Source organism: Malus domestica, chromosome 05, assembly GCF_042453785.1.
Source record: "Malus domestica chromosome 05, GDT2T_hap1".
Taxonomy (NCBI): domain Eukaryota; kingdom Viridiplantae; phylum Streptophyta; class Magnoliopsida; order Rosales; family Rosaceae; genus Malus; species Malus domestica.
In genome coordinates, this window is record NC_091665.1 from 36,665,723 (window position 1) to 36,691,884 (window position 26,162).

The 26,162-nt window shown below is 37.3% G+C and overlaps 3 protein-coding genes across 5 annotated transcripts; all 3 read right to left on the bottom strand.

Moving 5' to 3' along the window:
- Window positions 1-405: 405 nt before the first annotated feature.
- Window positions 406-5,043, bottom strand: LOC103435311 (protein SUPPRESSOR OF FRI 4-like). Of its 2 annotated transcripts, none has more exons than XR_011581542.1 (7): window positions 4,678-5,042; window positions 3,605-3,705; window positions 2,880-3,006; window positions 2,366-2,739; window positions 1,668-1,813; window positions 876-1,533; window positions 406-780 (listed from the first exon to the last, which is right to left on the bottom strand). XR_011581542.1 is itself a non-coding variant. In XM_008373696.4 (7 exons), exons 1-7 carry the CDS (start codon window positions 4,869-4,871, stop codon window positions 709-711), a joined length of 1,068 nt encoding a protein of 355 aa, XP_008371918.3. In that variant the 5' UTR covers window positions 4,872-5,043; the 3' UTR covers window positions 406-708. The 2 variants fall into 2 exon arrangements, 1 of the variants encoding a protein (XP_008371918.3); XM_008373696.4 differs by having other exon boundaries at window positions 1,480-1,533; window positions 4,678-5,043.
- Window positions 5,044-5,378: 335 nt separating this feature from the next.
- LOC103435312 (uncharacterized) lies at window positions 5,379-7,114 on the bottom strand. 2 transcript variants are annotated; one of them, XM_008373697.4, is made up of 3 exons: window positions 6,860-7,114; window positions 6,248-6,357; window positions 5,379-5,763 (listed from the first exon to the last, which is right to left on the bottom strand). In XM_008373697.4, the coding sequence occupies exons 1-3, from the start codon at window positions 6,895-6,897 to the stop codon at window positions 5,546-5,548; spliced, it is 366 nt and encodes a 121-aa protein (XP_008371919.2). In that variant the 5' UTR covers window positions 6,898-7,114; the 3' UTR covers window positions 5,379-5,545. The 2 variants fall into 2 exon arrangements, with proteins under 2 accessions (XP_008371919.2, XP_008371920.2); XM_008373698.4 differs by having other exon boundaries at window positions 6,936-7,112.
- Window positions 7,115-10,583: 3,469 nt separating this feature from the next.
- LOC103435313 (zinc transporter 1-like) lies at window positions 10,584-13,465 on the bottom strand. Its single transcript, XM_008373699.4, has 3 exons — window positions 12,740-13,465; window positions 12,413-12,562; window positions 10,584-10,995 (listed from the first exon to the last, which is right to left on the bottom strand). The coding sequence occupies exons 1-3, from the start codon at window positions 13,352-13,354 to the stop codon at window positions 10,690-10,692; spliced, it is 1,071 nt and encodes a 356-aa protein (XP_008371921.2). The 5' UTR covers window positions 13,355-13,465; the 3' UTR covers window positions 10,584-10,689.
- Between the last annotated feature and the right edge of the window lie 12,697 nt (window positions 13,466-26,162).

The window sequence follows — 26,162 nt, forward strand, 5'->3', positions numbered from 1 at the left end:
ATTAATCTTTAATTTTTTTGATCCGACGGCCACAAATTCAAATGACTGCATGAGATAAAAATGAATATAAATAACACAACTTTATTCACGAATTCTTGAATTCATGCGCGTCTTTGACACCAAAACAATTGAGAGACAAAATAAGTTGAGAGCAAATAACTTGAGAAATGCACGTACGTACATTTATCATGCAATGCAACCGTATGATCAGAATCGTTCGTCTGAATAGAGATTCGGTTTAACGTTCACACTAAATCAATTGAATTTTCACAGAAGTATCACCATTGTGACGACATATAGAAGTCAAAACCAAACATCTTCGAAATAAAAACAGAAAGCCCGCGAGCAAGAGTGCGAGTTGGATTAAAAATTCCGTCCAAGAAAATATTGTCAAAGCACTGGAAATATTAAAAGCCATATAATAACTTCGTCATCTATAAATAAACCGAAGAGAACTGTCGAAGTACCGGAGAAGAATGAAAAAAATTACATTTAACACTTAAAAATTTGCTCTTCTACTTCACGCTCTTGCAAAGAATACAAACACGAATCTATGACTGGTTAGTAGTCTGGTAAACCGCCTTTCACTTCATATAAACTTTGCCGGACATGAAGCGTGCATCGGCATGAAGTTCCGAGGTCCACACTTCATCATGAGATTCCGAAGGCGCATACATTGTCATCATCGTCCCATTGCTGCTATTTGATCTAAAATGCCATTCGACCAGCAAGCCTGCTCTCCAAAATCCTTCTGTCTATGGCTGCATCGATTGAACTCATCTGAAAAACAAAACCACAATGAGATCATCAGAGAGGGACTGTGGGCACAATCATTTGGTTAAAGCCAGATAAGTAAACTGGTCCTATGATCTAACCGGAGATGCCAAACTTTATGAAAGAATCTGACCTGGGCCAAGTCTGGTTTCACTGTTCAACGATAAAATAACGTTGCTACAATTATAAAAAAAATTTATTGGTCTCAACATTGTTTCACTCGAACCCCAAAACCGCAAAAGAAAGCATGGGGAGAGTGAACAACAGATAAATCCAAATTTTAAAAGAGCAAATATATACATTCCGTACTTAACTGAGTACAATGCTAGGTAGGAGAATCCTGGATCCCATTGCAGCAAGCTTGTCAAAATTGTAAATACTAACTAACAGCAAAAATAATGTAAATACCTACTTGAATCTTTTGATGCAGTTGCGTGGAAACCGGAGAATGGCAGTATAAACAAAACAGCATGCCCATCAACCAATTGGGTTGGAAGGCAGAAAGATGGATGATTAAAAGGTTCACATGTTCTTTCTTAATTTGTTTGTTTTCAATGGAAAAAGTTCAAACTCATACAGTACACAAATACCTCTCTAATCAGGAAACAATTGGTAAACAACCCAGTCTGAAAAGACAGAACATAAAGCCTACCTAGCTGGTTAGAGCAATGCAACCCCGTAAGTTAAAGAGGTAGTATGACTTACCTGGCTAGTTTCATCATGAACCTGATACTTCACTAAGGACATTCTTCTTTCCTCCTGCAAATCAAATTAACCCATTTAACAAGTTAGCAATCAGTCCGAACCAGAAAACATAAAACAAGTTAGTAAGAACCAGCAAGCCTAGCAAAGTGGAAACGTAACAAACATTTGGGAAATTAAGAACGACTTACCATGGACATAGCTTCATCATCCCAAACTAGATACACCTCATTAGCAGCTGGCTGGGGAGCAGGAGCTTTGTTTGCAATAACAGGGGGTGGTCCAATTGATGGACCACCAGTGTTTGGACCAGATGCATAAGAGTGTGAATTAACACCTGTAGCAATTAAATGCAAAGGAAATATCAGATTGACAAGCCTTGCCCGTATGAAATCAACAATCCAAAGGCATCAACAAGGAGAATTTAGCAATGTGGTAGGTATTCTTTATTGCAACGGGAAAATACGTAAGGCTTAGCATACCAGAACAATTACTAGCTAAGTTTAGATAAAAACAATTACAGGATTAATTGGGTGCATATCAAGGAACATAAAAGATGCCTTTGTAATAAATCAAACACTAAGCCTACAAGGGAAAACTAGCCATTGCTAGCATATCCAAATTTGAAGTTCACCAAAACAGAACTCTCTATAAGAATCTCAGAAGGCAACTAGAATATAAAAAAAAACAAAAGAAAAGCTGAAGTATCTACTACTTATTTGATCAGACATGAAATATAGGTCGAACTTAAAAGCAAGAAGACAACTCTGACACCATACTGCTATCATGCACACAAAGGAGCATTTAAAAAAAAAAAAAAAAAAAAATCAACAATAAGAAATCAAAACTGAAACGCTTAGAGAACTACTTGTTTGGAAAGTTTTAGTACCTTGATAAGCATCCGTTGGTCCTTTAACTTCAGCTGGAGAATTTAAAGGAATACTTGTTGAAAGCATGGGAGCAGAAAAGGGAGAACTTTGTGTTGGTACATTATTTATACCAACAACAGGAAATAGGGGTTGTGATACAGGAACAGGAGGCATGGATGTAGGAAGGCCAGGAGGGGCTATATGTGGAGGCAGAAGTCCAGGGGTGGTTGTTGATGGTAGAGGTGGTCTCCCATTGTGCACAGGAAACAATGGCTGCTGCACATAACCCAATGAGGAAGCAGGTACTGAGACTGCTGGAGGCTGTGGATACCATGGCTGGGGACGAGGTGGAACTTGCCAAGCATTCGGAGTCACCGGAACTGCAGAATTGTACCTGGTGCAAACAAAACCAAAAGAAACAAACAGATAAGTTATTTAAGTAAATGCTAATCATGATGTACAGCAGTGACATAATTTCAAAATTTCACAAAGCCGGTTGCAGAGGATATGCAAGAAACCTGACTAAAAACATACATTGGCCGCATTGCACCCAAAGGTGGTTGGGGAGGATATGCAACCCCCATCGAACCTGGCACCATACCACCAACAAACTGGGTTGTTGGGATGTTTACCTTAGCTACTTTTGATGGACCGTCTTCCTCTGCACATAAATTGAGATATTTAGAAAATAAACTTAATATATATGATTAACGCCATAAACTACTCAAAATGATAGGTATAGTACATTTTTTATTTTTTTTATTAGTCTTTAGCTCAAATGAGACAACACTTTCAAATGGATTGCACAGTCAATATTCCATGGCAAAACATTTTATGCAGAATTCGTATGCAGAGATTAGGACATCCAAATCCATATGAATGTATATTTGCAAGAGTGCATAAGCATAACTTAGTTCAACCATGAACACAAGAGAATTTGAAAAACTGTTACATGGACAAAATATAATAAGTATATTACATGGATACTGCTATGAACATTCTAATAGAATGTCTAATTCAATACATTATATTATTCAAGGAAGTCCAAAATAGATGGGTCCATCTATGCATACTTGAACGTATCATCACATCCAGGTCACAATTTAATGCGAGTCAAACCAAACCATGGCATAAACTAGTTGAATTTGAAAATGACTAAAAGTTCACACATCACCAAATACCAACGATGATAACATAACATGAAGATAATATATCAAAATTGTCTGGATAAACATCAAAACCAGTAAGGATCCTTTTACCTTCCTCTCCATAATGTGCAGCCAAGACGTCAGGTGGGATTCCTTGCATCCCATAAATTTCAATATCCGTTGACTCCCTGCCATCCTTCGCATTGGGAACCCTGTAAAATACATTTTTTGCCGGTTTGACTATCAGCAAATTTAAATTCATGAAAAGGAATTATTTTGAGCCACAGCTAAAATATAATGGACATACTTCAACCATACTCTGTAATAGCTCATTAAAAAGATCAAGTGAAGTAGTTCAACTTTAATCACAAACAATTAGCATCAACAACCATCTATGACAATGTTCTTATGTCCCAGCTAGAACAATTGAACTGGGGATTTTGAATATGTTTTGTTCTTAGACATAAACTGAAAGTTACTTTTGGTAATAATACAGTAGAAAAAGATTAAGTTCATCATCAGTGTACAGTGGCATCCATTACAAAATAACCTATGGGCATAAAAATCATCTTACAGTCATGAGTAAGAAGTCAACACAATCGATTATCCTCCTGAGGTTTCAGGTGCTCTCTTATTATCAAGCAGGCCCCTTACGTAAACAAGTTCATATTACAGTATATCCCAACAAAAGAGAACAGAATTTATATTAACAGACCCATTGTTTCCTGGATTCCCAGTTCTACTAAAATTACAAGCACTCACAAAATCTGCCAAAGTCCCGCACTTTTGCACTTAATCCACCTTCAAGCTACCAAAATTATTAACACCTATAACCCAAATTTGCTCGAAAGTCTAAGAGACCGTCGCAGCCTATCAATTCCATTGACCATTAAGTTGCATCTATGCAGCTAACAAAAAGATATAATCCCAAACTATCTTTCCAGCTAAAAAATTGTCCAAAACTGCCGAGCCCACATTACAAAATCACACCCAACTGACCAAATTTAGATTTTTTTCAGCGATGAAATTTCCATTTAGACCCAAATCCATTTACAACAGAATAAAAACAATAAAGATCATAACTTTCTATAACAGGGGATCAATATCATAGAACAAATTCATCGAGAAAGAAGGCATAAAAATTAGGGTTTTGGCAATTGGGGGAAAGGTATAGAAAGCCATACTTGGTGACGCTCTCTTTGTGGACCTGGAGGACGTGAATGGCCATGCCGCCGGCGGTGGAGAGCTTCTTATGGCAGACATGGCACTTGAAGTGCTTGGCTTTCTGATGCTGCACCAGTATCTTCTCATCGTCGAATTCTCTATCGCAGTAGTAGCACCACACCTTCGACGCCACTCTCTTCTTCTTCTTTCCCATACTGCCCTTCTACCCCCTTTGCCCTCCTTCTGCGGCTCTTCTTCTTCCTCTGGTTCTTCTCCCTTCTCTCCCTCTCTCTCTCTCACTCTCTCTCTCTCTGTCTGTGCGAGCCTTTGGTTTTGGTATTTGGGTTTTTGTTTTGGGGTTTTTATTTCTCTTGCTGTGATTTGTGGTTTGTTGAATTTCATGTATTTGTATTTATAGCGTGTTTACAATTTTTTTTTTAAATTTTTTATTTACCGAGAGTTGTAATGGTAAATCGGATTTGGGCTTTTCCAATTGGTGTTGACCCGAGTTGAGCCCCAATCCAATAATTGACCCGTTCAAGTTGTTTTACTAATCCACTTGTCATAACATAACACCAACTAACGATGTGACGGTTACATAAAAAATTTACTGTGACATTTTGACTCATAACTTTTCTGCCCTTCGAAAAAGAAATTCGCACTTTTTTTCTTAATGTTGACTAATTGTGTCGTGATTTCATCAAGCTCTGGCAAGTAAAAGTACAACCAGAAAGAAGCTTGTGATTGCAAGCATGATATCATCTCAGGTTCAAAAGCATCCGACAGAAAACGAAAACTAGCGGACATGTATCAAACGGACTGCAGACAGCCGCATACAAACTTCAGAACTCGTTCTTCCAACCGTTGAAACGCAGAACAGCACATATCCTACCCTTCTTTCTTGGAGGATTGGGAAGAATCAGCGTCGCCTTTTAATTTGCTTACACTAGCTTCGGCTTCAGCAAGAAATGCAGGATCAGGCTTGTGTTTGTCTGAAGGTTCTTTCATTGCCATATATATGTAAAATGCGATAACAACGTTGACAGATATAACAGCAAGAAATCCACTCAACAATGTGAGTGAATAGGGAGACATGTCGCTTACACCTGTTTCAAATGAATAACCACCTTGCTCAGAGAACCAAAACAAAAACCTAGGGAAGAAACTTTACGAAAAACAATTAGTAGCCCCCTTCCCAAATTCGACGATAGGATGCCATCTTCATTTTTATAAATCCCATTCACCGTATCAAATTATGCAATTCGCATAAACAATATAGATCCCAATGACAATTTTTCATGTGAGACCATTAGTTGGAATTTGGAAGCAAGATTTAGAAGATTTGACTGAGACTTAAATACAAAATGCGAACTAGAAATGGTCTGCTTATTTAGAAAAAATATGGGTAAGCACACAAACATTATCGAAAAGAATACTTAGGTAGATAACTGTATAGTAATATAGCACTAAGAAGAAAAACCCAGCATAACTAGTGCAAGTTTTTGTTAGAATAACTCTATGAGGGACCTCAAACAAGATGCAGTACTATGAAAATGACAAAAGCTGCAGTACTTGACACAATAACCTTACCGGGAAGCAAATTATTGTTGAACGCATATAATATTGCAACGGGAATTATCCACATAAACATTGATGCAGTAACGAACTTTTGTATCACTCCTGCCATTGTTATCTCCAATCTGCATAACAAAGAGAAAAACAATCAATCCCAACAGAACAACAAATCACAGAGAACAATAAGCCATACACAAACATTGCCGAGGGAGAGCTGTAAAAGACCATCGAGCCAGAAGATATGCAACTGAATTTCGGAACAAACAACTGAAAACAGTTCCTATATCTGTACCTAAACATTATTCTTAATGATCGTAAATTCATGAATCGAAACTTATATCAAATACCCATGGAAAGGAAAGAAAACTAAAGAATAAGAATTGCAGAGATGAGTGATCCAGATGTCTCTTTAGGATACTTGTATGCAGTGCTTAAGTGAAGTACTAACTACTTGATTTTTACTGGGATATGATATACCACTAGAAAGCCATCTATATATACAAATAAAGATCAAAACTTTTTCATATGCAATCAAACAACAAGCAACCCCACAAGCGAACAAAGACACCAACTTTCAAAACTTTACATTGTTTTTCAAAAGGGTACATGGTATAAGAGTGACCTAACCTCACACAGACATTAAATCGAACACTTGGTGTGCACATACTCAACCGACAAAACAACGGAGCGAGAAGGAGCGTACCCAAGCGAGAGCCTTGGATCGGGAGACTGAGAGTAAACTAGAAACGATTTGACTTCCCAGTGTTAGCTTGGCTTTTGCTGCGCAATCCAATCGATTCTGCTACAGAAATTGCATATCGGCAAAGGGGGAAGCAAAACCTGTGTTTTGGGTGCTGGCTAGGTGCTGTACAATTGTGAGCCGTTGAGATCAATCTTACGGTGAGTGTTTTAAACGAGCTCATGCGTAGAAACGGGTGAAATATTACCCGTATTACAAAGCAAACACCCGACGGCTCCTGTCAAATCTCAAGCTCTCTCGTATCGAAGGTGGGGCGAGTCCCTTGGCCTCCGACCTGAAACAACATCTTCTTCCTTCTCTGTCTGGTGTTTTCTGAGTAAAAACACTTTGCTGCTGCAGAGTAGGGGAGCTGTGAGTAAAAACACTTTGCTTCCGCCAGCTCCCTTCCCCTTCCCCTTCCCCTTCCCCTTTCTATCGATAGACTATGACGATCACTATGTAGGATGATCACAGTCGTTGGATCTTCTTCCGCACCGTTGGACCGCAGGAGAGACGCTCAAGGACATATCGAATGGAAACTTTCTACGTGGGCTTCTTCAGTGACCGACTGAAACCCAATTAGGACATAAATGAATGTCCATAAAGAACATTTGAAATTTATCAGTCGCTAGAAAAACCCTAACCCTAATGCCGCGCTGCAAAAACTAAAGGAAGCTGCAGTAGGATATTATCAAAAGATCATCAACGTCAACCAAGTTAAATCCACCAGAGTTGATCATGGATTGTATTGTTGATCTTCCCGAGCATTTATTGGTTGAATCCTCCTCCTCCCTAACCCTAACCCTAACCCTAATAACTTCTCCCTGTGATTACTACATAAGCAATGGCTTGCTGTAACTCCTTCTCCTCTCAGGTGACGGTATGTAGTAGTATCATCCAGTTTAATGCTGAGTACAGGTGGACGGTGGTGCTAATGCATCGAAATTTGTCAGGTGATGTCTGCACCTCCTTCCATGTGGCGATGATCTCTTCTGAGACTAGTGGTGAATGGAGGAGGGAGTTGGCTCTGTCATGCAGCCCACAACAGATACAAGTAGATAAACAGATTTGACCTTATTATTTCACTCCTCACCAGCCAGTCGTTTTTCACAATGGAATATTTTATTGGAGGCTTTATGGGTTTCCCTTACTTTTGAGTTGGGTCCGTCTGGTAGTTATAGTAGTGCTGACCATATAAATGGCATTTGATTGAGGACCCTATGACTCGATTTGTTGAACACTCTCGATGTCTTTTAGGTGTCTGCGGATATGCCATTCTAGATGGAGTGGTGATGATCTATTCACTGTTTGGGAGTTGAAGCTTCCCCATATTTCCTTAGTCTGAGGTGTTCCGCCATTGCCTTTAGTTTTCGTTGTCTTTTTTTAGTGGACTTTGAGTCTTTGAGAGCTGCGTAGAGATGTATGAGGGCATAATCTTTAGTATTGGGGGCGTGCCATGCATCCACAATTTCACTTTGTGCAAACCACATGCACAAGTGATTGAGAGTAATCTTCATGTGCATGGGCACTGTATCTAGCGAAATCCTTAAATATTTTGAGTGCATACCTACACATCATTCAATACAAAAATGTATGTTTTGCATATGTGATCCACACATCCTCTCTTGTGCCTGAATTAGAAGAAGTAATTCAATCGATCAATTTTGAGACCATTTGGGAAATTTATGTAGAACTAAAAAGAAATTCAAAAGCTTCATCATGAAATTGAAATATGATGCCACAGGTCTAATTAAATTCTTTTTTCTTATACAGTTAATTGGGAACTTGGGATTGAGGAGTTAAGTTGTTGGTGTCAAAATATATTCATCTTTTATTTCGTGCTGAAATTCGAAACTTTACGCATTTATATAGTTAAATATGTTGTCAAGATATCTGATTAGTTAGGTAAGTTAGACTCTTGATGAATTTTATCACTGAGAACAATACAGAATATCTATATGTAGATTCTTGAATTTTATAACCCCTTTTAAGTTGATGACAAGCAGGTAGCATTGCCTTATCAAAAGTTCGTAATAAATCAAACCTCCACTTTTCATATCTTCGTGACTTGGAATCGGTTTGTGATGGCTTTATACACCGGTTAGTCGTGCCATCTGAGATCCACCTGTCCCAATGTTTTTTCTGGGATGCTAATTGTAATCCTGCAGGTACGTACATTTTCATAGACACAAACACACAAGTGAACTTTTAGTTTGTTTGGTTTCATTTGTGTATAGTGTTATTGGATATATATATATATATATATATATATATATATATATATATTAGAGCCAGCCTTGAGACTGTGCGAAAGTGAATTGGAGGCCCTAAAAAGTACTATGAATTTTATTTTTTTTATTTTTTTGTCCAAAATAATAATTTTAGTTTTCAATTGAGCTTCTATAAATTCTAATAGCACACAACAAATTTAACAAATCAACAAGTGAAAAGCTGGCGTATTGTTTTTCCTTAACTATTTAGAGGGTCAGAGATCGAATTTTCATGTTATTGTGTGGAATTTTATATTATTTTGTGGAAGCTTATGCATTTAATAAAAATATAAACTGAAAAAATGATGAAGATGAGCTTTGAACCCATCTCCTAGGCCAATGTAAAGAAGCAATAATTCCACTTGCGCTAAGACTCAAGTTGGTAATATTCTACACTTATTATTATATATACGTATATGCATGCAAAATTGAAAAAATCGGGGGCCCTTCCGATTTGGGGGCTTGCACCCCCTCAGCACCAGCCCTGATATATATATATATATATATATATATATATATATATATATAATTTTTCATTGGGAACGTCCTCAATTTTGTTCTTTCTGCAATCGTTGATATACAGAAATACCAAAAATAAATGATTACAAATATAAAAATCGATGCACATTTCTTAGGCACATCGCTATTCATAGTGTTGGAATCGATTCAAGTCACATGAGAAAATCTGATAATGGCTCCAATGTGCTGTGGCGACAGGAAAAGTGCACATAGAACTACTCTAATTGGTAGTTTACTTCAAACTCATAAAATTAAAGTTGTGGGATTTCAACTTTTATCATTCTTAGCTTATTTATTTGTGGAAAATTATTTTCACATTTTTTTAGCTCCAGTGTATATTGCTCTTTCATAGCTATTAGATTAAATAAATCAAAATAGTATTAAAGAACATATATATATATAACAAGTCGAGAAGGAGAAAATAGGAATGTAAAAATCATTTTCCCTATTTACCACAATGAACCTATGTTTTCTACAGCCTTTGAGTTAGCTTCAGTGGTGAGGGAGGGTCGTCCAATTCATTAGAGGTCGAATAGATTCAGGTTATCAATCGACATGGATTTTTTCATTCCCTTTTTTTTCTCATGTACTTACGTCGATTATGTTTTCCATTCCTTGTAATGCCCGCATATTTGGAAGGTATCAACATCAGAAAAACCTGTGAGGCATGGAGACTAGTGTTCCTACTCAAGATTTTCAAAACTGAACTATGGCACATATCCCATCTTATTAGGTTAACACATTACTGTTATATTCATTCCAAGTTTTTAATAACTTTTTTGTGGATGGAAGAATTAGATTGCTTTTAGTGACGCATTGAGCATTACTAAATTTTCACTATACCATATTACAATACGAAAGTACACGGAAAAACCTAACAACAAAAGCAAAAACAAAACCCAAAGGAGCCCTAATTACGTTTGAGGCATTTAGGCCCATTTGGCCAAAAGAGACATACATCCACAGCCCAGAAGAAGTGAAACATTAGCCCCAAGCTGGATCCTTAGATTGCTCTGCATTCTAGGGTTCATAAAATCTGCTGCTAGCAGGTCAACCAGAGCCATGTATATTAGGATCCCAGCTGATGCAGAGTTGAAGACTCCTTCCACAATTAGAGCAGTTGGGCTGGTATCATTGTAAATGTTTGATATTCCCATTCCAACACCAATTCCAATTGGGGTGGTGAGGGAGAAGAAAAGCACCATTGTTGCAATGGCCCTGGACTTGAAGTTGGCCTGCACATACAATTGGGACATTATATGTAAATTGTATGAAAATAGAAATTGTAATGGAGTTTACCCTAATTCACATCTCGAAAATGTTTCAAGAATTGGGGAGTGAGCGTAGATATTTTGTCTTGCCGTCCAGTGTATACATCAGTCGATGATAAATATACGGAGACGACTGTTTGCACTTCGTGACACGACAGTTTTACACAATTGTTGGATTAGGAAGAAACTTGTGGGCCTACGAACCCTCATTGGTGAAAAGACACATCAATCCAAGTGTCCTAAAAGATGAACGTTGACTGCTGAGATAAACGGATGTGTGAGGCCTTTAAGTTGCGATGATATGCAATTGGACCCTAGAAAGAATATGCAGGATCTCTGAATAGGTGCCTAGAAGATTATGTGACAATCAACAAGACTTTTTGGAGCTCTAAAACCCCACAAAATGGGAACCGGATCCCCTCGTGAGCATAGGGTGGGGATTCTCCTGACCGGGCCATCTGGGCCATTGAAATTTGATTTAACGGTTACAATAATTATAACTTTTAGAGGATCCCCTGTTTGTAGCCGTTGGATCAAATTTCAATAGCCCAGATGGTTCGGTCAGAAGGATCCCCACCCTATGCTCAGGAGGGGATCCGGTTCCCACAAATGGTATCCATGTGGCCATGTGAAAATTGGTCAATGGCTAGAAAATCGTAGCCTAGGATTAGAAATTAAAGTTTCAAAGACAAAGCATGGTTTCAGTTGAAGTTTGACACATCAAACATGTAAATATGTATCATACTATTATCACATATATGGGAAAGGTGATGTATATTTGGTTTTTGAGAAAATTGGAGTATTGATGTCTAGATTTTGGTCAACTGGGGTCTTAATTCTGAACTAAAATCTGTAAATATTGATCATTCAATATGTCGTAGGGTGAAGTAATGAGTCACTTTCAATAATACCACCAGAAATTCTGTCAAAATAAAGTGTTTAGAGGAGAATATAAGAGATGGGAGTTCTAACACAGTAACCCAAAAAAATCATTGTTCCACATTTGACAAGTTCAAAACCCAAATACTCAAGAATTTTGTTCATGGACCAATAATCCCCACTAAAATTCAGGAACCAATCCAATTTGTTTTTTTGCATGTGGTCTAATATCATAATAGATAGTCGATGTCCTACTAGATAGAGCGTTGGGTTCCTAGTTACTACTCATGCATTCCGAATTCGAAACTTTCATCTTCCTTAAATTATTGTAATATTTTCAAACCCTTACTCATTTTTTTTAAAAATATAATAAATTTAAAAAATAAGATTCAAATTAAAATACAAGACGACAGCCACACTGCTCTAACCAGTTAGTTTCCATTTATAAGGGGATTAAATGACAATGAAACAAGAATTAAATGTTTGAGGAAATAGATGATACCTGAGTTATGCACCCACCAAGGCCCATGCCTTCGAAAAATTGATGGAAAGTAAGAGCTGCTACAAGAGGTTTGATTGTTTTGGGACTCTGTGAGGCACCTAAAGATATCCCAATAATCACTGAATGAACCAAAATTCCCAGCTCCAGAACCTGAAAAATTATTCATGCAAAGAATTTCCATAATTAAATCAGAAAAAATAGTTAATATAAAAAAGTTAATAAAAATGGAGAGTTAGAAACAGGGGGAAAACAGTGTGCACCAACCCAACAAAATGTAGCACCAAAAATTGAAGCATAAACAACTAGAGAATCTAAACCAAACTCTACCTGTGATATCACTCGATGCCTAACAAGCTCGAAAGAAGGAATCGAATCCTCCGCCGCAATCACGCCGGAACCATGAGCACGGCCGTGTGTGGCATGAGTGTGACCATGCACATGACCCTCAGGCACCCTATTCATCTCTTCATCCTCATTCACCGGCAGTGGCTTAGTGAAATGAGATCTTCTATAATAGCTGGTGGCAAGGGTATCGATCATCATCGTCCCAATCGCCGAAAGCATGGCGATGAAGCCGGTAAAGGGGAAGTTCCCCCACGGGGTTTCGCTGAGGCAAGGGCTTGTCAAGCTCTCAAAAGCGTCCGGCAGCACGTGGATGAAACCTGTTGCTAGAATGACACCGGCAGCAAAGGCCTTGATCATGAAGAAGATGTCATTTTCGGGGTTTAGAGCCGGAATTTTCTTGCCCAACATTGGGAGGGAGACACCAAGGAAACTTGCTATGAGGATTGAACTTATTGCAACTAGCTTGAACTTGAGGACTTTGAACTTATCATGGTCTACGGTTTCCGAATTGCATTCGCATCCCGCGGAAACCGAGATGGGGACAAAAAGGAGAAGGAGAAGAAGAGGAAGAATATAAGCGGGAGTGAGCTTTTTCATGGCTTTCAGAGAGACAGAGAGGGTTTTGAAATGGGATTGTGAAGTGGTGAGCTGAATGCTTCCTGTATATATGAGTTGGAGAATTTGGGGAAAGCAAAGGCATTGAGGTAAAAATGGCGACATGGAATTGGGTTCTGTTTGTTACAAAGGGAAGTGGGGTTGCTAAGTGTGTGGTTAGTGAAGCCAAATGACGACATTATGTGGTAATGCAACAGTTTAAAGGAAGTTGGGGGACTTACGAGTCACTGTCTGAACTGTCAATGACTATTGACTAGGACTGTGACTATTGACTAGGACTGGGGACTTTAGTATTTGTTAGTGATGGCAAAAAAAGGCACTTGAAACATTTAAGTACGAAGTATTCCATCTTGAATGGTATTGGGCTATGAGCGATTGCATGAGCTTGGATTTTATTCAATGCCTAGGAAAAGAAATTGACTTGTCGTGTTGGACACCATCGAGCACTAAAATGGCTTTGATTTTGAGTAAAAAAAGGAGAGATTTTTTCTGTTGCATGTGTTTGGGGTTGGACTTTATTCATGTTCCAATGTCAGCAAGTAATGCAGATTAGAAGTTATGATCGTCACACCTTCACTTTGTATTGTTACTTTGTTCTTGTACTATTATGGATTTATTTATAAAGATATATCAATTATGTTATTTGGCCTTACATATGACAGTATTGACGCTACCAAAACGAAACATTAAAGCTAAGTCATTGGAGTGCTAAAAACCCTATGCTACCGCGACTTAGAGGGTCGCAGGTCTGCTGTCCCTAAATTTCATGTCTCTTTTGTGTCTCTTCTATAATTGTATGACTTGTGTCTCTCAACCTAACAGGATTTAACACTGTTAACTTTTAGTATTTTGTATTAAAAATATTAAAAAAAAAACCCCAAAAACATGAAGGCAGTGGATGCCCAAAGCTCTACAGCCACCAAATCGTCATGACCCACGACCAACCCACCTCACCGAATCGCCATCAATCTCCACCGATCAGCCCCGACAGCCATCGAATGGTCATCACCCATGACCAACCCAGTGCGATTGCAGGCAACGAATTAATTAGATTTCAATTATAAAACGTTTGAAATTTGCATTGTAGCTCTTGATTTTTCTCATCTTGATTTTGTCCTGGTACATGCGTGCACATAATTTTGTGAATTGAGGTTGTGTTTATAGCATTGGCTGGAAGATTGGATTATATTATTAATAAGAGATAAGGAGGAAAGCAAAGAAAAATGGAGAGAAAGAAGAGGATTTTTTTTCCGGCAACTACCAGATGGGGTCTTGTCGACCGTGTTGATCTGGGTTGATATAGGTGTACCCAAAGGATTTTTGAAACTCTATTTTAATAATTCAAAATAGTAGAAGTTAACAGTGTTAATTCTATGTTAAATTGAAGGACACATGTCAAACAATTAGAAATGAGACACATAGGAGATACGAAGTTAGGATACAACAGACCTGCAGCCGACTTAGAGCGATTAGAAGGAACATAGCCGTCGTTAGAAACCCTCCTCCTCCTCTAGACACCCATGCCTACCAAAATTTGTTAGAAAGGAAAAGAAATTTTTTCTTAACATTTTGTCATCTTCTTCTTGTAACTGTTCGATATGGTCGAGAGCTTTGGTTTTGGGAGGTTGTCTTTCAAAATTGAGAGGGAGGAGAAATTTTTAGTTATGACAGGAATATGAATGGTACATCATGTGTTTTTATATAAGTGGTGAAAAATTTTAATTTTTAAGTTATTAACTTTTTAACACACATATCTCACCATTTATATAGAGACATGTAATGTACCACCTCGTGTGATGGTCACACTAAAAAATCTCTCGAGAGGAAGATATTATATTTACTAGCCTCTTGCCACACGCATACGCGTGTGGCAATTGACCTTTTTATATATTTTTATTTAAATAATTAATTTACATATTTTTTTTAAATTATTAAAAAAAATGAATTAATGACTTGAAACCACCCACTAACGTGGGAGGTTTTGTTTTTGTTTTTTTCTATAATTTTAAATATTAAATTCATTCAAAATAAAAATATGGTTAAATACTTTAGACCATCTCCAATTCTGGGCTAAAAGCCAAATTACCCCCCAAATTACCCCCCCAAACACTCTCCAACCCATGCTAAAATTTTAGGCTAAATGCCAAATGCTATTTCTGGGCCAAATACCCCCCAGCTTTCCCCCCGAGCTAAATGCGAAATGTTTATCGGAATTTAAATTTTTTTAGATTAAAATGTTCATAAAATTAATTTACAATAATATACATATTTATTTTAAAAAAAAATTGATTTAAGAAAAAAATTTAGGCTAATTTCATTCTTTAATAAGTCCGGGCTAAAATTTTAGGGTAGAAGAGTTGGAGCAGAAAAGATGTTTCTGGGCTAAAAGCTAAATTTTCCAGGCTAAAAAATTTGGCTTTTAGCCCAAGGGTTGGAGATGGTCTTAGCTTCTTTTGGTTCAATTGTAATTTATGAAATTCTTAAAGGGCAATTTATGGTATTTTGAATATATCATCATTTTAGGATGCTCATTATATATATATATATATAGACTAACCTCTTGCCACACGCGTATGCGTGTGTCAATTGGCCTTTTTATATTTTTTTTATTTAAATAATTAATTTAAATATTTTAAAAAAATTATTTAAAAAAAAAGAAATGAATTAATGACTTGAAACCACCCACTAACGTGGGAGGTTTTGTTTTTTTTCTATAATTTTAAATATTAAATTCATTCAAAATAAAAATATGGTTAAATACTTTAACTTCTTTTGGTTCAATTGTAATTTATGAAATTCTTAAATGGCAATTTAAGGTATTTTGAATGTGTCACTATTTTAGAGTGCTCACTTTATATATATAGATATGAGTTGTGTTAGTAACAGTTATTTAGTGCGTTGATTGTCTGTGACCGCCGAATTGCTGATACATTGTATAATCCACTTGCATGTTGAATGAATGGTTGATATCCCGGCTGTCTCTCTCTCGTTTCGTATATGTTTATCTTGAAGTCAACTAGTGATTGTCTAAATATTGACGACAACAGTAATTCTCATAATTCTTAGAAGCACTTCATTGTAAATATTATTTTCGAAACCAAACAACAAGAATATAAGTGCATGCAAGAATTGCCAGTGCCATAGTTGCATTTCAATATTTTTTTTTTTGGAGACTTTGGATGCGGTCCCTAGTTATGAACAATCTTTGACTGAAACTTTGTTGGTTTTCAATTTTTGATCCAAGTCCTTAAAATTAATTGATAATTTATTTCTATGTACGTTACTATATTTTTTAAATTAAAAATTAAAATTTATAGTTGTTTATAGTAATGAGATTTTAAATAAAAAACATAATTTGTGGGATTAAAAATATTAAAATATAAATATACTATTGTGTGTGTGTGTAAACATGGGTACATTCATAAAAAAATAACCAAAAAATGATTGTATCAAAACATGGGTACATTTAGCAAAAATAAAAATGGGTACAAATAAATAAAAAAATATGGGTACAATACAAATAAAACTGTAAAAAATATGGGCACAAAAAGAAATTAATATATGGGTACAAATTAAAATTGAAAGGAAAATTGGTACAAATTAAAAAAGGGTTGCAAATTAAAAATGGGTACAAACTAAAAATAAAAATATATGATAAAAAATTTAGCCATAAATATAAATATACTAATTGTAACATTTTTAATATTAAATGAATATATTTAGAAATAAAAAATATTTTATTATTGAAATAATTAATGATATTATTAATACAAATGACCTTGATCAAAAATTGAAAAGTAATAAGGTTTTAATCAATAGAGTAGTAAAAATAAGGATGAAAACCTACTTACTCTTTTTTTTTTCACCTGAAACAAGCTTTCTATTTTGTATCAAATACCATACTCAAAAATCATAATATATAAGATAGTAAAAAACATTCCATCCTAAGTCAAGTTCCATGCACACCATCAAGTATCAACACTAAATTATTATTAAATTAAAAACGCTAAGATGAGAAACTCTTTATTTGAAGTAGGATTCTCTTTCCTTCAAATTTCCTCCTCTTTTATTTGAACAGTTACGATTAAGTCACGTCAACATCTTGTATTAAATATTTATAAAAAGAGAAATTAAAGGGGAGAATCATACTCCCCTTTATTCCTGCCTCAAAGCGAGGAGAATTTTATTACCCGAGGTCTGAACTATGTGGACTCTCACACACAGAAGTCTTTCTATATTTAATCTCACCTACGTAGAGTTGGTTTCAACCGATTGTTCATGATGCTTTAAGCCAACCTTTAGACAAAACAAGACTCCCACCATTGAAAGAAGGGAGTTTTAACGAAAAGCCCATGATACTGTTCACTTTAACGAAAAACCGCATTTTTACACTAAAAAGTCAAACCTGGTACTATTCACTTTACCCTTTATTTTGTCTTTATCGTTAAAACTCAAAATTTTCAAGCTCTTTTTCATTAGTTTTCCTTTGAAAGAATTAGATATGCCTGGACATTTTTTAGAATATAACAAATTAGACTTCCGTTTACGTTTTTTCACCTTAAAAAGATTTCTTCACTTGTTTAATTTTTTATGCTATATGCTAGCTATTTTTTTTAGTACATCAATATTTTTACACAAGGGGCAGCCTAATTTGGTATCAAATTCGCCATCCACGAGATTTGAACCTAAGACCTTCTAAGCGAAGAGGAATACATAACATTGTTGTAGAATTAGTGGGTGAATGCCCACTCAAAGGAATAAAGACTTGGAAATAGTATTTGATACTTTCAAAATGTCATCATTGTATTTGGATGATTGTTATTACATGAGTTGTTCTATAAATAAAACACTCCATGTGCTATCAAAACACACTGCGAAAGAAAGAATCAAAGAAATAATATCAGTATCCATCCCTTTTTTTATCTGCCATTATGACTACTAAAGTTACAGTATGATATTTTGCACCCCCTTCGCTCATGTCCATAGCAAAAGTTATCTCTCTAACTTTTGCCTATTTATAACACGCTATAGCATGATTCTCTAGTCTTAACTAGTTCTCATCTCCCTTCATTGAAAAGAAAGAAAATAAATGCTTCCTCCAAGGATTTTCCTGTTCTTCTTCTTCCTTTGCCTCACCTGCATGATGTACCTTCGCAGATGAACTGCTAGCACCATGCCTGCTTCTCATTCTCAATTTAACAATTACTTATATCTTTGATTTCTTGTTTGGTGTAGTTCATGATTACTAACCCAGTGTTTATTTATGTTAATTTTACTGCAATCAAAGATGGTGCGGTACAATCGCCAATTTTGAACTACAAATTTAATTTCAATGTGATCAAAGATGGTGCGGTACAATCACCTATCTTGGGTTGCAGATTTAATTTTATTGCAATTTTAGGTGGTGTGGTATAATCGTCCACCATGCTCTGCATATTTAAATTTTCTTGCTATTTAAGTGGTGCGGAATAATTGCCCATCCTATGCTTGCTTCAATGAGAATAGTGCGGTACAATCGCCCTTCTCATTAATCATGAAAATCTCAAGCTTGAAGTTTCGAGTGCTTATCATTTTGGCCTGAAGATTAAAATAAAAAACTTGTAAGAACCAGAAGTTTTAACATTATATTCCTCCATGAATACATATTATTGCAAGTTTTTACACATCTCATTTTTCCTTCAGAAAAGAAAATGGTGAACTTGGAAAAACTTTATTTTGTTGCCCTGGACATTACTAGGAAGAACTACCTTACCTGGGTAGTGGATACCAAGATCCATCTGAAGGCAGGGAATCTTGGAGAAACCATTAAGGAGGAAAACAATGCATCATCTCAAGATCGGGCGAAGGTCATGATCTTATTCGTTCTCACCTTGATGAAGGACTAAAGAGTGAGTACCTAACGGTTGAAGATCCGTTATCTCTCTGGAAGACATTAAGAAACAGATACAATCACCAGAAAACAGTGATTCTTCCAAGGGCTCGTTATGAGTGGACTCATTTAAGGATCCAGGATTTCAAGTTAGTGGCTAAATACAATTCTACGATGTTCAGAATTAGCTCCCAGATAAAGCTTTGTGGGGAAACCATAACTGAGGAAGATATGCTGGAAAAGACTTTCAACACCTTTCATGCCTTAAACGTGCTTATGCAGCAGCAGTATAGAGAGCGAAGCTTCATTAAATACAACCAGCTGATATTTGTGCTCCTGGTAGATAAACAAAACAATGAGCTCTTGATGAAAAATCATCAATCCCGACCTACTGGATTTGCACCATTCCTAGAAGTGAATGCTGTTTCCCTTGAAGTGAACGCCACATCCTCTGGTGACAATAATCATAAACGAGGATGTGGCCATAAACAAGGTTGGTGGAACGGGAAAGGCAAGAATCATGGTGTCCAGTTTCACAATTAGATTCCAAGGCATAATTCAGGCCTGAGGTTCAAAATTGTAAATCGCCACAAAGGCAAAGCTCATATGAACAATGCTCTTAGAAACTCTGAAGGAGCCTACCATAGGTGTGGTGGTAATGTGCACTAGGCGCGTACCTGTCGTACCCCAAATCATCAGGTGGATCTATATCAAGCCTCCCTCAAGGAAAAGGGTGTCGAGACCAATTTCCTTGACCAGGCTAGACCAATGGATATACCTGATCCAGTGTGTGACTTATCAGGACATTTGAACACAACCTACCTAGATGTCTCGAACTTTATTATAGAAAGAGGGAATGAAGTGTATCGATTCGATTGAATCATTTATGTTTGATGTATTTTATTCTGAACTTGTAGTTTAAAACTTGCATTTCAATTCAATAAAAGTGGGATTAAAATTTCCTTTTATTATGAATAAATTGTTTTTAACCGTGATCCCCTTTACTCAGAAATCATGGATAAAAATTATGGTTATTCTAAAAACAAGAGAAATGACGGAGATATTTGTCTTGCAAACAGTGCAACCATGCATACAATACTTCGAGATCAAAAGTATTTCTCAAGCTTGATGCTTACAAAAGTAAGGGTAATAACAATATCAGGCCAATCAGATGTAATTGGAAGCTCAAGAAAAGCCCAAATCATGTTACCAAATGGAACAATATTGTCTATACAAAATGCGTTGTATGTTACTCGATCTACTCGAAATTTGTTGAGTTTTAAAGCCATATGTTTAAATGGATACCATATTGAAATAAAAAGTGTAGAAAATGTGGAGTATCTATGCATTACCTCCAATGATACCCAGAAGTGTATATTGGAGAAGTTGTGTGGTTTGCCAAGTGGATTGTATTATACATAGATTTGAATCACATATTATCATGAACCAGAAGTTCATTGATTCAAAGGTTTACATGTTTTGGCATGACCACCTGGGTCATCCAGGATCCACCATGATGCGTAGGATCATTACCAACTCTAATGAACATTCATTATTAAGCAGACACATTGCTATCTCAAATGATAACCCTTGCAAGGCTTGTTCTCAAGGGAAGTTGGTGATTAGATCATCACAACTAAAGGTTGATGCTGAATCTCCATCATTTTTGCAAAGAATTCAAGGATATATTTATAGGCCTATTCAACCATCTTGTGGATCATTTCGATATTTTATGGTTTTGGTCAATCCATCTACCCGATAGTCATATGTTTGTCTCTTGTCTACTCGGAATGTAGCTTTTGAGAGACTTTTTGCTCAAATAATTAAGTTCCGAGCACAATTCCCAAATTACCCCATTAAGTCAATACAGGTGATATGTTTACAACTCGTTTTGTTGATTGTCACTTTGATGAGATAGTCTTTCCGTCATTAAGGGGAGAAAAGACCGTTCCAGAAAAACGGCAAGAGCTAATATAAGTTGTACCCACATTGTCTCATTTTGATCCACGTAGCACTCAATGTGAAAATGAAGTGAAAAATGATCGTTCATCTTCTTAATATTGCTAATAAAAAACCAAATGCATTTAATGATGCTATGAAAGTGACAAAATCACATATATCAGCTACAAATGCACCTGTAAGAATTGATGTCCCTGTTCGACAAAATAAAGTGGCAGCGAATGAATTATCTGGTGCACGCCTGAAGTGTGGTAGACCCTCCAGGTTTAAAAGATTCGGCTCCTCGAAAGAGAAAGACGATGACACAACTGAATCCGAATGAAATCATTCAGGAAGAGAGAATGAATGACAAATCCACAACCCATGATTCTGTACTTTCAGAAAAAGAAAATGTCCTTAATGAGACACATGTCCCTAAAAAGACAGAGGTACATGAAAGCAAAGAAATCTCCATAAATTATGCATGTACTAATGAATTGTGGGATCATAATGAAATAATCATCGACAATATGTTCACATTCGTAATAGTCATTGAAATCATATTAAGTGATGATATTGAGCCCCGCTCTATTGATGAATGCAAACAGAGACAAGATTAGCCTAAGTGGAAAGATGCAATCCAGGCAGAATTAAATTCCTTAGAAAAACGAAGTGTTTTTGGACCAGTAGTTCAAACTCCGCCTGATGTAAATCTTGTGGGTTACAAATGGGTATTCACAAGAAAGCGCAATGAGAAAAACGAGATTGCAGGATATAAAGCACGACTCGTTGCACAAAGCTTTCCACAAAGATCTGGAATTGATTATGAGGAGACATACCTTAATGTAATGGACGCAATTATTTTCCGTTACTTACTAAGTTTAATGGTTTCAGAAAAACTTGACATGCGACTTATGGATGTCATCACTACGTATCTATATGGAAAATTAGATACTGACATATGCATGAAGGTCCCAGAAGGACTTAAATTGCCTGAAAAAACTAACAAACCACGAGGTATGCTATCTGTTTATACCATACTTAGGGCCTCCGTATTTAGACCTCGTATAAATACTCGAGGGACTTAAATGTAATTATGTAATAAATGGATAGGCAAATATGTAATAAGTGAGGAGCCCTTATTCTATAAAAGGACCCTTCACCCTCACAATTAGGGGAGACCAATTCTTAGGCCATATCCTCACATTCTCAGAGCTCTCATCCTCACAGAGAAGCTCTCTCTCTCATTCTTCAACGTCTTAGAGAAATACAATAATCAGTGTGGACGTAGCCCAAACATTAGGATGAACCACGATACATTTTGTGTTATTTACTTTCATGCAAATTCACGGTCGGATTTACGTTGTCCCAAGACCCCTCCGGTTTTATGCATCAACATTTGGCGTCGTCTGTGGGAATCGACACAAAAAGCTATGTCGGTTCTCTCTCAATTTTTCACCTTCACTGTGAATCTGCAAAATCTACACAAAAAAATCCAAGAAAACCAAATACCACAGCAACCACAGCGTCTTTTCATGTCTCTAAATATAGATTACTTTTTGCCCTTTCTCAGAAGCCATAGATTATCTGCAACCCAGTCTTGGAGCCCAATAATTTCAAGTTTCGGCCTTTTATTTTTGCTTCTCTCTTACCTTGTTCCTGCAACTGGGTTTTCATTTCCATGAAGACTTCACTCTCGTTTGCTCCAAGCTAAACCAGCGACGGTGAGAATAGCGGGTATTGTCAAAACGTCAGGGGCTTTCACGATGACGCCCTCTCAAATCTCAGTCCCGTCTGCATACTGCTCCAGATCTATGCGTCGATCTACATACTGCTTCAGATCTACGCATCGCCCTCTCAAATCTCAGTCACGTTCCCCTTCTCTACCATCGACCAACACAACCTCGTCGCCAACGCCCACAGCTCTGGCGCCTTCTGCGCCTACGCCGCCATCCTCCACCGCACCGCCTCCTTCGACTCCAAGCGCACTGCCACCAGCGACCCCTAGCGCGCCGCCTTCTTCTGCTCTTGTATTTCGTGACAGGAAACGCTTGCCCTCTGCACTCTGTGTTGTTCTCTGTGCGTACGTCGAATGAGGGAGGAAGCGGAAAGAAAGATCAGTTAGGGCCGTGATCAGCGACGGAGAGAAGGTGACTGGAACGTTCTGTAACACCATTGCAGAGTAAAGACGTTGATAATTTGTCTTCTTCCGAAGATGGAGAGATCCAGGTGAAAGCGGTGGTGACGATCAGGAAGAAGATGAAGGAGAAGATCACAGAGAAGATTGAGGATCAGTGAGAGTTCTTTATCAATGGGATTGGATAAGGAATTCTCACTCAGCTGGTCAGCGAGCAAGTTGATCCTCACTGTGATTTGTAAATTCGAGCAAAACGAAGCACTGTTCCAAGTTAAGACCACAATCATAAAGTTATAAATGAAGGAACTTGGAGAGGCGGAGAGGCACTTTGGGGCAGTGGAGGATGAGTACACTTTTGCCGTTGCCCTTGCTGTTTTGCTAATTCTCTCCGAGTAATTAAAGATGGTAGATATCGTTAGGGTTCAGAAGGAGCTTCAAGAATGCAGGAAAGACATCGAGCGCTCTGGCATTGAAGTCATCCCCAAAAGCGAAGCCACTCTTGCCCGTTTAATCGGAACAATTCCCGGCCCAGTTGGTACTCCTTATAAGGGCGGCACTTTCCAGATCGACATCGCATTGCCAGATGCGTACCCTTTTGAGCCTCCCAAAATGCAGTTTTACGACCAAAGTTTGTAATCACCGCAGAACGGAGACAGAGAGAAACACATGGGGGACAACAGAAAAGCAAAAAGAAAAAAGGAAAAAGAGAAGTGAGAATGGATGGGCACGACCAAAGCAAGTGGGCTTGCAAGCAAAAGATACCTTACAAAGCAAGGTGGACAGAGAAGGAGCGGGGAGATCAAGAAAAGCATAAAAAAACAAAAGCAAAAAAGAAAAGAGAAAAGAAAAGAGAAAGCAAAAGAGAAAGCAAAAGCAATGAATAAACACCCTACCAGAATGATGTGATTTATTATCTTTCGGAGACATCTGTATAAACCCCATCAGAGGGTAATCACAAAAAAAAAAAGGCAAAGCCCAAATATAAATGGGCTGGAATGTTGTGTGGAGGGCGAAGGCCCATAAGCCCAAAATAGCACCAACCAGGTGACCAAATGTACGCCCAGTACTACAAAAAAATTATTCGACACCCCGCCGCTATTATTGCCAACCAAGTGATCAAAAGTACACCCAGTACTTTAAATTATACATGAGCATTACTCGTATCAATCATACATAAACATTCATGAGCATCACTCATGTCAACATTCATAAGCATCACTCATGTCAACTCCATGAGCATCACTAATGTCAACATTCATGAGCATGAGTGAACATCCATGAGCATCACTCATGTCAATCAACATAAACATTCATGAGCATTACTCATGTCAATCAGCTTCAAAAGCTTCATTTACAAAAGCTCTAGCTTTAAAAGCTTCATTTACAGAGCTCTAGCTTCAAAAACTTCATTTACAAAAGCTCTAGCTTCAAAAGCTTCATTTACAGAGCTCCAACTTCAAAAACTTCATTTACAAAAGCTCTAGCTTCAAAAGCTTCATTTACATAGCTCTAACTTCAAAAAGCTTCATTTACAAAAGCTCTAGCTTCAAAAACTTCATTTACAGAGTTCTAGCTTTAAAAGCTTCATTTACAAAAGCTCTAGCTTCAAAACCTTCATTTACAGAGCTCCAGCTTCAAAGCTTCACTTGCAAAGCTTCACCTACAAAGCTTCAGTGCGGGGTATACAAATACCGCCTCTGAACAACTGCCACTTCGGCCTATACATGGATTCAATTTGAAGTCTCCAGCCAACAGACTCTATTAACCGAAGACTTGGGGGCTACACTATGTACCATATATTGGGCCTCATGAAAAATACTTGGGAGACTTAGCCCATTATTTATGTATTGAGGAGCGAGCCCTTATTTTATAAAAGTGACTCCCTCACCATCATTAGAGAGCATCAACTCTAGCCCATTATTCATGTATTGAGGAGCGAGCCCTTATTCTATAAAAGGGACTCTCTCACCATCATTAGAGAGCATCGTCGCCTACTAAGCTACCGCCTCGCTGTGAGCATCAACTCTAGCCCATATTTATGTATTGAGGAGTGAGCCCTTATTCTACAAAAAGGACTCCCTCACCTTCAAATACCACAAGCCGAGCCAACCAAGGCAACATAAGCCACAAGCAGAGTAGCCTCGCAACATGTGCTACTTCTAGTTGAGCATCATTTCAGATTAGGTACCGCCTCATATCGAGTATCAGTTCTAGATGACATCTAGTTACTTTGGCCAACACATGGACTGAATTTCAAGTCTCCAGCCAAAAGACTCTATTGACTAAAGACTTGGGGGACTACTGTTTATACCATACTTAGAGTCTCCGTATTTAGACCTCGTATAAATACTCGGATGACTCAAATGTAATTATGTAATAAATGGAGAGGCAAATATGTAATAAGTGAGGAACCCTTATTCTATAAAAAGACCCCTCACCCTCACAATTAGGGGAGGCCAATTCTTAGGCCATATCCTCACCCTCTCAGAGCTTTCATGCATGTTCACAATCGGATTTACGTTGTCCCAAGACCCCTCCGGTTTTGTGCATCAATACTCTCAATCAAATTAAGGCGATCATTGTATGGGCTGAAACAATCTGGACGAATGTGGTATAATCGTCTCAATGAGTATTTGATCAAAGAAGGGTATACCAACAATTTCATTTGCCCTTGTGTGTTCATTAAGAAATCCAATTTTGGATTTGCTATAGTGGCAGTATATGTCAATGATATGAACCTAGTTGGAACCCCTAAATAGCTCAATAAAACTGCTGATTATCTGAAAAATGAATTTGAAATGAAAGACCTTGGAAAAATAAAATATTGTCTCAGCCTGTAGATTGAG